At 32.7% G+C, this 16,688-nt stretch overlaps 1 protein-coding gene across 1 annotated transcript in view; it reads left to right on the top strand.

Annotated features, from left to right (window-relative positions):
• Window positions 1-16,688, top strand: part of STXBP5L (syntaxin binding protein 5 like) — a 406,674-nt gene that overhangs the window by 201,686 nt on the left and 188,300 nt on the right. Inside the window, exons 8-9 of the mRNA XM_027586273.2 lie at window positions 3,406-3,489; window positions 8,722-8,845. Of these exons, the coding sequence (XP_027442074.1) occupies window positions 3,406-3,489; window positions 8,722-8,845 (208 nt within the window). The remainder of the gene's footprint in view (window positions 1-3,405; window positions 3,490-8,721; window positions 8,846-16,688) is intronic.

Here is a 16,688-nt window from a genome sequence, read left to right as displayed (position 1 = left end):
GGACATTGCTGCTATGAACATTGGGGTGCATATGGCCCTTCTTTTCACTACATCTGTGTCTTTGGGGTAAATACTCAGGAGTGCAATTGCTGGGTCATAGGGTAGCTCTATTTTTAATTTTTTGAGGCATCTCCACACTGTTTTCCAAAGTGGCTGTACCAACTTGCATTTCCACCAACAGTGTAGGAGGGTTCCCCTTTCTCCACAACCTCTCCAACATTTGTTGTTTCTTGCCTTGTCAATTTTTGCCATTCTAACTGGTGTAAGGTGGTATCTCAATGTGGTTTTGATTTGAATTTCCCTGATGGCTAATGATGATGAACACTTTTTCATGTGTCTGTTAGTATTTGTATGTCTTCTTCAGAGAAGTGCCTTTTCATGTCTTCTGCCCATTTTTTGATTTGATTGTTTTTTTGGGGTGTTGAGTTTGAGAAGTTCTTTATAGATCTTGGATATCAGCCCTTTGTCTGTAGTGTCATTTGCAAAAATCTTCTCCCATTCTGTGGGTTGCCACTTTGTTTTGTTGACTGTTTCCTTTGCTGTGCAGAAGCTTTTTATCCAACACTACATTAAAAGGATCATCCACCATGACCAAGTGAGATTTATCCCTGGGATGCAAGGGTGGTTCAACATTTGCAAATCAATCAATGTGATAGAACACATTAATAAGAGGAGAGAGAAGAACCATATGGTCCTCTCAATTGATGCAGAAAAAGCATTTGACAAAATACAGCATCCTTTCCTGATTAAAACTCTTCATAGTATAGGGATAGAGGGGACATTCCTCAATTTCATAAAATCCATTTATGAAAAACCCGCAGCAAATATCATCCTCAATGGGGAAAAGTTGAGACCTTTTCCCTTAAGATCAGGAACACGACAAGGATGCCCACTCTTGCCACTATTGTTCAACATAGTACTGGAAGTCTTAGCAACAGCAATCAGACAACAAAAAGAAATAAAAGGTATCCAAATTGGCGAAGAAGAAGTCAAACTCTCTCTCTTCGCAGATGACATGATACTTTAAGTGGAAAACCCAAAAGACTCCACCCCCAAATTATTGTGCTTTTAAAAAAAAAGATTTTATTTGAGAGAGAGAGAGAGCATGTGCAGTGGGGAGGGGCAAAGGGAGAGGGAGAAGCAGACACCCCGCTGAGCAGGGAGCCTGATGTGGGGCTCAATCCCAAGACCCTAAGATCATGACCTGAGCCGAAGGCAGGCACTTAACCAACTGAGCCACCCAGGCACCCCTTATCAGGTTGTTTTTTGGTGTTGAGTTGTATAAGTTCTTTATATATTTTGGATATTAGCCCCTTATCAGATATATCTTTTGCAAATATCTTCTCCCATTCAGTAGGTTGCCATTGAAAATTAAAAATAGAAATACCATAGGGGCACCTGGGTGGCTCAATTGGTTAAGCCACTGCCTTCGGCTCAGGTCATGATCCTGGAGTCCCGGAATCGAGTCCTGCATCGGGCTCCCTGCTCAGTGGGGAGCCTGCTTCTTCCTCTGGCCCTCCCCCCCTCATGTTCTCTCTCTCTATCTCATTCTCTCTCTCAAATAAATAAATAAAATCTTAAAAAAAAAAAGAAATACCATATGATTCAATAATTCCACCCCTGGATATTTACCCCCCCCAAAAAAACCCATGAAAACACTAATTCAAAAAAGATATATGCACCCCTATGTTTATTGCAATATTATTGACAATAGCCAAGATATGGAAGCAGCCTAAGTGTCCATCAATAGACAAAAGGATAAGGAAGATGTGGTGTATATACACAATGAAACATTATGCAGTCATAAAAAAGGAGACTGTTACATTTGTGACAACATGGATAGACCAGTAGGGTATTATGCTAAGTGAAATAAATCAGATTAGGAAAGACAAATATTATTTTCATATGTGGAATCTAAGAAAACCAAATGAATAAACAAAAAACAGAATCTATAAGTACAGAGAACAGTTGATGGTTGCCAGAGGGGAAAGGGGTAGGGAATGGGCAAAATGGGTAATGGGGAGTGGGAGATACAGGCTTCCAGTTATGGAATGAGTAAGTCCCAGGAATAAAAGGCACAGCATAGGGAATATAGTCAATGATACTATAATAAAGTTGTATGGTGACAGATGGTGGCTACACTTGTGGTGAGCATAGAATAACATAGAAGCTGAATCACTATGTTGTACACCCGAAACTAATATAGCATTCTAGATCAACTATACTCAAAAAATTTTTAGTTAAAAAATAATGATAAAAAATAATAGAAATAAAATCTTTAAATATGTTATAGCTTCAAAAGTATACATTGATTTCATGACCTGTTGAAATTTTTAAATTTCCTGTTAAAACTAGCTCATTTAGTTTTGTCATTTTTTTTGTGTTCTGTTATAAAATGTTGAGGTAAGTGATTAGGTCTCAGGATGCTGTATAGGAGTAGCTTATAACCACCACTCTATTTTCTATTTTTACCACTAGTGTTTTGGAATTATTGAAACATTTTTAGGCACAGTATAAGAATTTTCATCACAGAAATACTACTAAAGATGATTTTCAAGAAAATCATCTGAAGGCAGATTCATGGGCAATATTATTATTTGAATACTGGCCTCTTTTTATCCTTTCTGTTTTTTTAAACTAATGATAGAGTAAGTTTAACAAAATATATTTCCAAATAGTAACTCAGAATTATATGATAATAAAAATCATCAGCATGGCTAGCAGTATTTCACTGAGTCTTGAATATGATTATCTATTAATCATTATCTGTTCTCAAATACTTCTATTTTAAAATGAAACCATGTATTTTGTTGTCTTATGTATTGATTTATAAATATCAACCATTTTTAATGATGTGAATCTCTAGAATACCTTGTGAACTTCTAAGGGTTCATAAATCACCAGTTTAAAATACGGACATAAGTCAAAGAGAAAATAGGACTTGATATAAAGAAATTAGAAGCCAAATTTGTGGCTATACTTTTTAAGTGCATAGGACTGAACTGCATATACATTGGTTATTAAACTTATCCCATTTCATCCTTTATTTCATCTTCATTTTCTATCCCATTTTTCTTTTGTTCCAATTTTTCTTATTTATTTTTGTGTTCATATATATATATGTATATATATATATATATATATATATATATACATGTTTCCTCAATTTCTCTTGGAAATTGGGAATAAGGACAATTTCATTGGTAAATATTTATTGAAGTAGAGTTTATTTGCCATTTTTTTAAATGTAGGAAATCTATATTCCGGTTCTGGAAAAATTGGCATTCTAAATAAAATTGTATTATGTGATATGATTTTAGTTTATTGTATTAACATTAAACTTCATTCAGAGAAAGTTAAAATTAATGTTAGAATTATAAAAATGATTATTCTAATGTTTTCCAGCTGCTGATAGGTTATGAAAATGGTACTGTAGTATTCTGGGACTTGAAATCTAAAAGAGCAGAACTAAGAGTTTATTATGATGAGGTAAGTGACTTCTACTGAAATATTTGAAAAGACTATTATTGAAAAGAGACTTTGTGCCTGTTTTCTACTTGTAAGCTTTGTATATTACCAATATTTTTATCATTGAGTAACTGGGTCTGACCTAGTGTCTCATACTGCGTGTTGGCATTTGCCCAAGTTCCAACTCTGGATCGTTCTCCTGAATGAGAATTCTGCCTTGATTGACTATTTTTGGGCCCTTTTTGGCATCTTAATATACGTCGATGCTTATTACTTATCCTTTTCCTTCCATTAGGTTACATGGTTATTATGTCTTGCCTCATTATCCTTAAGATCTCTAAAACATTATTCACACCTTTCTTAGAAAATTCTTTTTCTGTGGCAGAAATTTTAAGAGGTCAGTTTGAAAGGCCTTATCTCAGAATAAAGATTGGTTTTGTAAATAGTAATACTTAATAAGAAGGGTAAGATCTTAAAGTGAGTTTTATTGTACATAGTTGAGATTTGGTTAGGTTTTTACTTTAGTTGTTCAAAGGTTGATTCTAGGCCATTAAGGATATCCCCCTTCAGAAGAAGTTAATGTGAAGATAGCCTGGGGCAAAAAGTGAAAAAGGGTAATTACCTCTTATAGTTTTGGGAATAAAGTTGGTCATGTAAGCTCTAAATTCAATTTTAAAAATGGTGGAGTAGGGGGCGCCTGGGTGGCTCAGTTGGTTAAGCGACTGCCTTTGGCTCAGGTCATGATCCTGGAGTCCCGGGATCGAGTCCCGCATCGGGCTCCCTGCTCAGTGGGGAGTCTGCTTCTCCCTCTGACCCTCTCCCCTCTCGTGCTCTCTCTCTCTCTCTCTCAAATAAATAAATAAATAAAATTTTTAAAAAAATGGTGGAGTGGGGAGAGATAGGAAGAAAATACAGTCAATAATCATTATCTGGTACACCTGCACTTATATGAGAAGAATGCAGAATTTTTTTTTTAAAGATTTTATTTATTTATTTGAGAGAGAGAGAATGAGAGAGAGAGAGAGCACGAGAGGGAAGAGGGTCAGAGGGAGAAGCAGACTCCCCGCCGAGCAGGGAGCCCGATGCGGGACTCGATCCCGGGACTCCAGGATCATGACCTGAGCTGAAGGCAGTCGCTTAACCAACTGAGCCACCCAGGCGCCCAAGAATGCAGAATTTAAGGCAACACTGATATAAATAGAAAGAAAAAATTTTTAAAAAACAACACATTTCTTTGTGTGCTACCTCCCATCCCCTCATAACAGTTGAATTTTTCAGTTTTGGTGCTTAAAGATATATGCCTTTGGGTATCTCATAGCTATACACACCCCCAATTCATTTCTTAATAGTTATGACAAACTAAGATTTTATGGTGTATATAAGATACTTCTTGTAGTGACAAAGAGTTCAGGGGCAAAAGATATAGCAACTGGGTAATTTGGTCATGACTGGTGAAAAATACTGTCTGGCATGTCATGTCTTACAATTATGCTCTTTGTGATGAACTTCTAGGGCATCTTGAATCATAAGGAAAGAAGGTCCTGGGGAGCTAAGCTAGATTTTTCTTTTATTAAATATACAAAGTACAAAGATGATATTAGATTCCTCTCTCAAAACTAGTAGCTAGATAAGAGTACAAATATTATCTGAGTATTTAGCCAGTTGGAAATAGAGTAGGTCATCTAAAAAGGAAATCCAGAGGAAATGATAAATCAACTAGTTTTTTTAACCTAAAACACTGTAGAAGAAAGACTTCTAACCTTAAAAAGTGAGCAAAAATAATTTTGCAATGAAGTGTTTAAATAAGCATTAGCAATGTTTAAGTAAGTCGAGTACTACACTATACCTACTTTATACCTAGAAATAATTTTAAATATTGACTTATACATGTATATATGCATATAATCTATTTACTTTGATGCATAATTATATATCCTATCATTTTAATTGAGATAGTTATATATATTATTTTACTGCCAAACTTTTAAAACTTTCCTTAGCACTTTACCTCTCATATTTAGAAATAATTCTTAATACTATTATGAAATGGTTTCTAATAAGTTATCAAAGATCTCTTGATTACTATAGTGACCCCTTCATAGTCTTAAGTTCCTCCTTAAACCTGTGTCTTTACATCAGCCCCTCCTTCCTGAAATGGTTTCTTGCCTTGTTTTTGTCTTTCTACCTCATTTTTCACCCTTCCTTTCTCTATCACTGATTCTTTCCTTACTTTCCTTTAAATTATAGATACTCTTCAGGATTTTATGTTTTCACCCTCTTCATTTCACCTCCAGTTTATATTTATATCTTCTCCCATCATTTCAAATATTTTTATTCTATAAAATTTAAAATCCTTGTATCTCTCACCCTTACCTTTCTCCTGACCTCTTGATCTGTGTATCTAAAAATCTGTTGCATAAGCCCAGATAAATATCTCATTGGCACTGAATTTATACTTAAAGACCTAAACCTTGTTCTGTGTTCTCTTTTCAGTTTTTAAATTTTGATTATTTATTCGTTTGTAATCCTCAGAGTCATATTTGATCCTTTCTTCTCCATATATCATATGCTATCAGTTTTATAGTCTCTTAATTCTGTTTTTATATTGTCTCTCATTCATTTCTTCTCTTTTTTCATTCCCACATTCAATGTTCTAGTCTAGGTTGTTATGTTTTGCCTAAAAGACTATGGTAGCCTTTTTACTAATTGCTTTTCCTCTGATATCTTACCTTTTCAGTATATCTTTCACTAATAAGATTATCGTTTTAAGCCATAGGTCATGTAATTCTCCACCTCAGAACCTTTGAATGGCTCCCAATTATCAGCAATACAAAGGCTTTATTACTTTACATGAGATTCAAGGCCCTGATGTTATTTTTCCCTTTAGTTTAATGCAGTGTATCCTTCTATACACTCCTCACACTTCAGACATATTACTATCTCCTAAACATATTATTTATTCCCTACCTTCAAGCCTTTGCTCCAGCTAATTCCTCGCCATAAACTCACTTCTTTCCTCTTTTGCATATCAAAATCCTATTAACTTTTTAGCCACTGTAAAACTATTTCAACTACCAAAGTAGTCCCTTGAATAGCCATGGGTGAATTGAAAGTTTTGTTTTGTAAATACAAGATAATTTTCACAAATAACTACATGAATTTACATATTAGCTGTGAAAGTTTTATTTTATTACATCAATATTTCTAAATAATCTCTCACAGAGAAAACTCTCAGAGTTTGATATGAGGATAGCCTTTAATTCCTTGACTAGATGCTGTTCTTCCTTTTTTCATATTGGTACCCAGCTTTTTAGGTTTCCTTTCTCTTTTTTGTTTTGGAGAACCTTGATCACAGACTCTGAGTTGACTAAACCAGCTAGTGTTTTATCTTCCATATTTTGTTTTCTATCTTTTAAAATTCTTCCTGAATTAGTTGTATTGTATTTGTCTGTTGTTGTTGTTGTTTTAATAAACACTTAAAGTTGTTTTTTAAGAAAGGGGTAAGGTATAATGAAATTAAAAGAATTGGATTGTTATCCATTAAATCTATTCAAATACCAACTCTTCAGTAATACTCTGTTTTACACTCTCTAATAACAAGCTGGTTTTATATGCTTACTCTTTTGTACAATAAGTATATTTGTTTTATGGTACTTACTTTGCTTTTGTGTTGTAGCTGTTATTTTTCTATTTGTCTTCTCTAGTAGGTAGAAATTCAGTAAGATAGGAAGAAGGGTTAGGGCTGGAGACTCTCTCTCTACCCACACCATTCATAGCAAAGCAGTCTGAGAGAACTTTAAATTGACTAAGTTCATCAAGTTAACACATAGAAGAAGCCTGAGGTGGCATTTCCCTTGAGCCACCTACAAAAGTGAGAATAAGCAAAAAAGAAGATGACAAGTGTTTTCCTTCTGTCTCTACTGAACCCTGGCAAAAAAAAAAAAAAAAAGTCTTTACCTAGTAATAAAGACCAGAGTGAGAGAAAACATAAGCCCAGGGTTTCATGTTATCTGTTTCATTTAATTAAATCTTACTTATCTTGAGGTACAGCTCATATCCTACATCCTTTATGATATGTCTAATGATTACCCTAGCCATCAGTTATCTGTAACTCTAATAATACTTCTTATTTAGAAAACAAATAATAGTTTTAAACACATATCTTAGGTTAGTATATCGTATATATATATAAAAACTAAATGTTAGAAGTTCCAAAAAATAACAATTATTAATTAATATTCATTTATTTCAGTCTTCCCTATTTTGCAGTTTTGAAAGTTCCTTTAAGTAAAGGGTAATGTTGTATGTATCTGTTCAGCTTTTATGTCTACTAGGGCTTCTCTCATTGTGATTAGCACATTATTGAAAGGCCATATAAACTTTATGATTTAGAAAGAATACAAGGTATGGAAATATGTGATGACATTAATTATTCATTCAACAGATATTGAGTATCTACTTTATGCAAGGCACTGTGCTACCACTGGGAATAAAACAATATATGAAAATGGAATAATTACTTTTAAATTTTATGTAATTCACATCTTCAGAGTAAACTTATAAAAAAACTTTGAATCTTTTTGCTTAAACCCTAAATTGCCAAGTTAATTTAAAAATATATGTTAGGGGCAATATGGTAAAATGATAGAGAATATGGGTTTTGTAGTTAGATAAACATTGGCTTTGAATTGTGTGACCTGAGCACATATATTAGTTTCCGTAGATCTATTTCACCATGTGCAAATTGGAAAAAATCATACCTGCTTTGTAAAATTAATAGAGTTAATATCAGTACTTTGCCAAGGGGTCTGGCACATAGTAAGCCCTCAGCTGGTAGCTCTTAGTGTAAATTGTTATTTAAATTGGCAACTTTAAGTGGAAGTAAGCCTCTACCTTTCCAGAAATTATCTTCCAATAACCTTGCTTTTACTTCTATATAAATAATTTTTCAAAGGATCATATAGGATACAGGGAGGACATAGAATTTACAACAAAAAGTTCTAGGCTATAATGATATTATGAAATGTACTTAACTTTTCTTTATCTCAGGAGATGAGTTTTTATAGTCTTCTATAAGCCTATAGAGGATTGAAGCCAAAGATAGTATGATCTGGGTTAGAAAAATTATGTATGTTTCTTAACTATTGTTGCTATAATAATTTTATCTCAGAATATTTTTCCTTTGGAATATAGAATGCTATAACATATCAACGTTTTTCACCCTCTACTTGTTTTTAATTGCTATTTCATTAGGCTATCCATTCAATTGATTGGCATCATGAGGGCAAACAATTCATGTGCAGCCATTCAGATGGTAGCTTGACCTTATGGAACCTGAAAAGCCCAAGTCGTCCTTTCCAGACCACAATTCCACATGGTAAGGTATATGCTTTCAAAAGAAATAAACTCTGAAGATACAGTGCCTTGACTTGACGTACAACAGGTGGTATCAGTGTGTTTGGAAGAAAGTGATAGGATGTAACTTCTGATTCTAAATACCTCTTTATATCTCCTTCAGATTCCCACATTATACCCTAAACTTTCTGTACTTCCCCTCTCCCTGTTTATCCACTTTCCTACTTTGTGATACTTATATATAGACCTTTCCAACCACAAATTGGATAATGGATGATTGATGTATCTGAAGCAGTCTTCAGGGTTAAGAAGGTAGTGAGAATGACATTATATAGATCTGACTTTCAGACCTAATTCCTATACTGTTTTGGCATTTTCTAGATTTTCTCATTTATTTCCATTTCTACTATTTGATTCCACCAAATAGGAGAACTATGGTTTTTACTGTGTTTTGTATTTCTTATTATCTTCCTTATCAAAAGGAAGTATTTAAGGTTTATGTTCTACCTGTCTACCTAACTGAAAAGAATAAAAAGTTCAAATGAATGAGTATTTTTTATTCAGATGATCATATTATTTCTGAGAATATTAGTGGTAATCTGGGTTCCATATTTTCCTCTTACCATTGGTTTTTTGTAAGAATAGAGAGGTCAAAACCTAGCAGTTAATCAAACACATTCTATTTTATAGTTTCTGAGCACTTATTATAGTATCACATTTATAAAATTTAGTATTATGTTTTTTATAATTGGTGACCCATAAATCACAAGATGAAATTATTCCATCTTGTGTTGGTCTGTCCTTTTTTGTACCATGCCCTTTTTTGTTGCATGCTCCACCTTCAAATGTTTAAATTATTACAACATTTAACCTAGCAGCTTTAAAGATTACTTTGCTTTTACGCACTTAGTTTGAGATGCTTCATTTAAAGATTGCCATTATGGAAAACTTGGATAGGTGTTTGCTATACATCCCACTCAGATAGAATTATTTGTTTCTATGATGAGTTTAATTCCTCTCTCCACCCCCTACCCCCATTCCTTATGCCTTTTATTTGTATGTGTATAATATGATTTATTCATAAATTTTCTACTTCTATTCTTCTCAACAATCAACTTCTATACAAGTTCTTTTTGTCTTGGTTGGATATTTGATACTTTCATATGTTTCACCATATCCATATTTATCAGTTTGGGTTGTTTTCTATACACTTGACCCTTGAGCAGTGTGGGGAATGGGGCACTGATCCTCATGCAGTTGAAAATCCACGTATAACTTTTGACTCCTCCAGGGCCAACAGCCTACTGTTCACTAGAAGCCTTACTGATAAACATAGTCAATTAACACATATTTCGTATGTTATGTGTCATATACTGTATTCTTACAATTAAGCTAGAAAAAAGAAAATATTAAGAAAATAATAGGAAGAAAAAATACATTTACAATACTATATTTATTTAAAAAAATCTATTCCTTTGAATTAATATTTTTGTATTCTTTGGCTAAATACCTAGTAATGTAACAGCTGGATTATAGGGTAGTTCTATTTTTAACTTTTCGGGGAAACTCCATATTGCTTTCCGGAGTAGCTTGTACACCTGAAACTAATATTACACTGTATGTTAACTAACTAGAATTTGAATAAAAACTTTAAAAACTATGTATAGGTGGACCCACACAGTTCAAACCCGTGCTGTTCAAGGGTCAACTGTTGAAAGAGATGAAATTCTGTTCACAGGTTGTTGAAAACATCAGCATCTGTGTCTCATAATATAATAAACAGATTAAATTCTTGCTGCCCCACCATGATTTGAAGCAAATATCAGTGATTTTGACATATTCTTCAGGTTCATTCTGTTACATTTCATTTCAGCTATTTTTATATTAGAAAATAAAAATTTCTCTAAGTAGTACTTTAGCTGTATCCTCTAAGTTTTGATATTAATTTTATTAAAAATGTGTAATATTCATTAATATTCAGTTTGAGGTATTTTCTAATTTCTATTATAATTTTCTATTGACCTATGAGTTAGACATTTGTTTTCTAATTTCTAAAAAACATGTTTTGTTATAGATTTTTAAATTAACTGTAGTCAGAGAACATGGCATGATACTAGTTCTACAAAATTTACTGTGATTTGCTTTAAATTAGACATACACAATTAATTGCCATGAATTTCCAATTATGCTTGAGAAGAATGTACATTTCCTGTTACACAAAGGTCAAACTTGAAATTGTGTTTTCTTTGTACTATAAATCTTTGCTTAGTTTTTTTTTAAGATAGCTGCTATTTTTTTTATTTAAATTCACTTAGCCAAGGTATAAGTACAGCATTAGTTTTTGATATAATGTTCAATGATTCATTAGTTCATTCTAACACCCAGTATTCATCATATCACATGCCCTCTTTAATGCCCATCACCCAGTTACCCCTTCCCCCACTTACCTCCCTTTCTGCAATCCTCAGTTTGTTTCCCAGAGTCAAGACCTCTTATGGTTCATCTCCCTCTCTGATTTTTTATAGTTTGATTTTTTAATTTTGAGAGAGATAAATTAAAATCTCTATTACTATGGATTTTTCCCTGTAATTTTGTTCATTTCTGCTTTATATACTTTTTAAATCAAGTAGGTCAAGGTGGTTGATAGCATTAATCAAATCCTTGGATTTTACTGATATTTGACTAGTGCTATCAATTTCTGAAAGTCGTATTAAAATTTCCTAACAATTATAGAATTATCTACTTTTCACTTTATTTCTGTCTTTTTGTTTCGTGTATTTTTGAGGCTTAATTGTTAGGCATCCATTAGGTTTTCCATAGAGAGCATATAGTCAGGTCTTTTTTATTCAGTTTTATAACATTTAGTTGGAGCGTTCAGTCTATTAATATTAAATGTAATTACTTGATGGAAATGGATTTAAGTATACCAAGTTACTGTTTGTTTTCTGTTGGTCCAGTCTTTTTTTGTTGTTGTTCCCTTTTTCTCCCCTTTTTGCCTTCTGGATTATTTGAAAGTTCTTATTAGAATTCCATTTTAATTTACGTGTAGGCATTTTATCCTCAGACCTTTTACTTTGGTCAGTTACTCTAGGGATTATAGTATACTTCCCTAACTTTTCAGTCTATTAGAGTTAACATTGTAGCACTTCACAAAAAAATGTAGAAGCTTCATAATCCTATATATTTATTTACTTTTATTTACTTTTGCAGTAGTTATATGTATTACTTCTAAATACATTGTTATAATTTTTGCTTTAAGTAGTCTTAAATATTTTTTAATTAGAAGGAAGATATTCCTTTGTATTTTATAATTTCTCTTAATATAATTTTATATTTATGAATTTTTATGATTTTATTTATTCTTGAAGATACAGGAATATCATTTAGCATTTCACTTGGCTTTCCTTTATCTAAAAATTCTTCTTTTTTGCTTTTATTCTTGACATTTTTGCTGGATGTAGATTTCTGAGTTCACAGTTTGTATGTATATATGTTGTTTTTAAGGTGCTACACACTTTAAAAATATTCCACTGTTTTCTGGTTTACATAGTTTCTGAGTGAGAAACTTGTGGTGTTTTGACTTTTGGTTCCCCTGTGTATAATGTGTCATTTTTCCCTGGCTACTTTCAAAATTTTTGTAACTTTTATTTCCAACAATTTGACTATGATATGCCTAGTTTGTTCAAGTTCATTCTATTTAGGGTTCTACTGAGCTACAGAGCTTCTTACATTTAGAGATTTGTATCTTTCATAAAATTGGGGAAAATTTCAGCCTTTTATTTTTTCAAATATATTTTTCTGCTCCAACCTCTCTCTACCTCTCTTTCTGGGACACCATTTACCTGTCTGGTAGAATTTTTGGTATTGTCTCACATGTTTCTGAGCCTCTCTTTTTTTGTTGTTAATCATTTTTTTTCTCTGAATTTCAAATTGGATAATTCACATTGATCTATCTTCAATTTAACTGCCTTTTTCCTCTGTAATTTTCATTCAGCTATTAAACCCTTAAGTTATCTTTATTTCAGATATTTATTCCACTTGGTATCTTTTTATATTTTCTATTTTTCTGAGATTTTTCTCTTTTCATTATGAGTCCTTTTCTTTCTTTTCTCTTTCCCTTTCCACATTGAGCTTAGTTATAATTGCTGCTTTAAATCTTTGTTTGATGATATCAAAATCTGCTTCTCCTTGAAGTTGGCCTCTGTTCATAAGAATGTCTCACATTTTCCTGCTTCTTCACATATCTAATAATTGGAAATGTGTATTATGGATATTATGTTGTATATACTATAGAATATACCTTTGTTACCCAATTCCTCCCTAGCCATATGTCTTCTAAACTTGGAAACCATATCTAGATTCATTATTTTTCTACAAATCAATATTTTCTATACTACAAAAGTAGGCTTTGTCTGAAACTCAGATTATTGAACAGTAGTGGAAAAAGAGGGAGGGTGACCAGAGACGAGTTACTTTAGTACCTATTTCACTTGAGATTAGCACTGTGGTGACATTGCCCTTGTTGTAGCTGGTTTTCACTAGTATTATAGACATTATTTTTCTTACACAGTAAATTTTAATGGTTTCAAATACTTATTCTTCAATTATAATGCCTTCAGCTAAACACATACATACACACACACATGCAATCTACACACATGATCTTAAACCAAATGCCATGTAATACTTAACAGTGACGTTGTTGAGAGACAGGACAGAGATGTCAATAATTATTACTGTTATTTAACCTTTTCCTGAAAATATTATCCAATATATTTGGACTTGAAAAGGAAATGTGATATTTAAAAGTTTAGAGAGTTCAAAATTATAATTACTTCTTTGATAATGTAATTGCACAACTAAAAAATAAAAACTAATTAGGAATACTATTGAGTATAACATGAGAACTCTATACAAAACAAAATACAATGGGTGGATAAAACCATTTAAAAAATAGCATCCATAAAAATACCTGGAAGTAAACCTTAAAATAACAGTGAGATATTATTTCTGCTAAAGGGCATAAAGAAGACTGAATAAGGAAAAAATACCCTATGTCTGCATGGGTGGATTCATTATTATAAAGATGTTAGCTCCCCCCATATTAATTCAAAATTCACTTTGTTCCCAAGAAAAATAACAGGTTTTAAAAATTAGACAAGCTTATGTGTAGCAAAAAGAAACATGAAAATAGGAAAAAATATTTGAACAAGGAGTAATGGTCAATTATAGGCAGTTTGGAAGGTTAGATGCCCTAAACAATTCTTGCTGAAATAAATACTTACTGAAATGAAATAAATTTATTTTTTAATATGTCATTGAGCTAACAACCACAAAAACAAGGTAAACTTAAAGATCCCAAAAAACATTGTTAAACTAGAAATGCTGAGAGATAAATGGTAAAGATAGAATTTGTATTTTTTTAAAGATAGTGTTTATTGATTTGAAAGAAAGAGAGAGCAAGCATGAGCAGGGTGTGGGGGGGGCGGGGAGAGGCAGGGCAGAGAGAGAGGGAGAAGCAAACTCCCCACTAAGCATGGGGCCTGACACGAGGGCCTCATCCTAGGACCCTGAGATCATGACCTGAGCTGTAGTCAGATGCTTAACCAACTGAGCCACACAGGCACCCCTTGTCTGCAGTTTTATGCTACACTGCAGAGAACTTAAACTTCTATTAAAAAAATACAAATTTATTGAAATATAATTCTCAGTTCACTAAAGTGTACAATTCAGTGGTTTTAGTATATTCAGAGTTATGCAACCATCAACACAATCTAATTTTAGAATATTTTTGTCATCCCCAAAAGAAACGCCATACTGATTAACAGTCATCCCATCGCTACTCCTCCAGCATTATTAGACAACCACTGGCCTTCTGTCTCTATAGATTTGACTGCTCTGGACATTTCATATAAATAAACTCATACTAAATGTGGTCTTTCATGACTGGCTTCTTTCACTTAGCATAATGTTTTCAAGGTTCATCCATGTCATAGCAAGTCTAAGTATTTCTGGTGAATAACATTCCATTGTGTAGATATACCGCTTTTATCTACTCATCACTTAATGGACATTTGGGTTCTTATATTTTGATTATTCTGAATTATTCTGCTGTGAATGTTTATGTACAACTTTTGTGCCAGCACATATTTTCATTTCTCTTTGGTGTATATCCAAGAATGGAATTACCGGATCATATGACAGCTCATATTTAACATTTTAAGGAACTGCCAAATTGTATTCCAGAGTCTTCAGGCTTTTACATACTCACAAGCAATATTAGGTTTCCAACTTCTCCACATCTTTATCAACATTTGTTAATATCTATCTTTTATTATAGCCATCCTAGTAGATATATGGTAATAGCTCCTTGTAGTTTTGATTGACATTTCCCTAATGAATAAAGATATTGAATATCTGTTCATGTGCTTATTTTCATTTCTAATTTTCTTTGGAGAAACGTTGATTGAGTTCCTTTGCCCATTTACAAATTGGGTTTTTTTTAAATTTAATTTAATTTTATTGTTATGTTAGTCACCAAACAGTACGAAAACAATGAATCATGGAACACTACATCAAAAACTAATGATGTACTGTATGGTGATAAACTGGGTTTTTTAAAATTATTATTATGGAGTTGTAGCAGTTCATTATATAGTCGACCCTTGAACAACACAGGATTTGGGGTGCTTACCCTCTGTGTAGTAGAAAATTCATGTATAACTTATTTTAAGTGAAGTATAATTAACATACATTGTTATATTAGTTTCAGGTGTACAGTATAGAGATTCAACAACCCTATATGTTATGGTGTGCTTACCACAATAAGTGAAGTTATCATCCATCACTATACAAAGTTATTACAATATTATTGACCATATTCCCTTTGTTATACTTTTCATCTTCATATTTATTTTATAACTAGGAGTTTGTACCTCTTAATCTTTTTTTATCTATTTCATCTATCCCCCACCCAACTCCCCTTTGGTTACCATCAGTTCTCTGTATTTCAATCTGGGTTTGAAATACCATATGAAATCATATGATATTTGCCTTTCTCTGACTTATTTCACTCAGTATAATACTGTCTAGGTCTATCCATATTGTCACAAATGGCAAGATATGATTTTTTTTATGGTTGAGCAATATTCCATTGTGTGTGTGTGTGTGTACACACAAAATCTTCTTTATCCATTCATCTATGGATGAACACTTCCATTTTTTTTTTGGCTATTGTAAATAATGCTGCAATAAACATAGGGGTGCATATATCTTTTTGAATTAGTGTTTTTGTTTTCTTTGGGCAAATTCCGAATAGTGGGACTACTGGATTATATGATATTTCTATTTTTAATTGTTTGAGAAATCTCCATGCTGTTTTCCATGGTGGCTGCACCAGTTTACGTTCCCACCAACAGTGCACTAGGGTCTCTTTCCCTCCACATCCTTGTTATTTCTTGTCTTTTTTATTCTAACCATTCTGACAGGTGTAAGATAACATCTTATTGTGGTTTTGATATGCATTTCTCTGAAAAGTGATGTTGGCTATCTGTATGTCTTCTTTGGAAAATGGTCTATTCAAGTCCTCTGCCCATATTTCAATCAGATTGGGGTTTTTTTTGGTGTCAAGTTATATAAATTCTTTATATATTTTGGATATTAACCCTTATCAGATATATCATTTACAAATATCATCTCCCATTCAGTAAGTTGCCTTGTCATTTTGTTGGTGGTTTCCTTCAATGTACAGAAGGCTTTTATTTTTGTGTGGTCCCAATAATTTATTTTTGCTTTTGTTTCTCTTACCTAAGGAGACGTACCTAGAAAAATGTTGGTAAAGCCAATGTCAAAGAGACTACTACCTA

This window comes from Zalophus californianus, chromosome 1 (genome assembly GCF_009762305.2).
Source record: "Zalophus californianus isolate mZalCal1 chromosome 1, mZalCal1.pri.v2, whole genome shotgun sequence".
NCBI classification, from domain to species: domain Eukaryota; kingdom Metazoa; phylum Chordata; class Mammalia; order Carnivora; family Otariidae; genus Zalophus; species Zalophus californianus.
The sequence above is the reverse complement of the archived record's forward strand: the minus strand, read 5'-3'. Positions and strand labels throughout refer to the sequence as shown.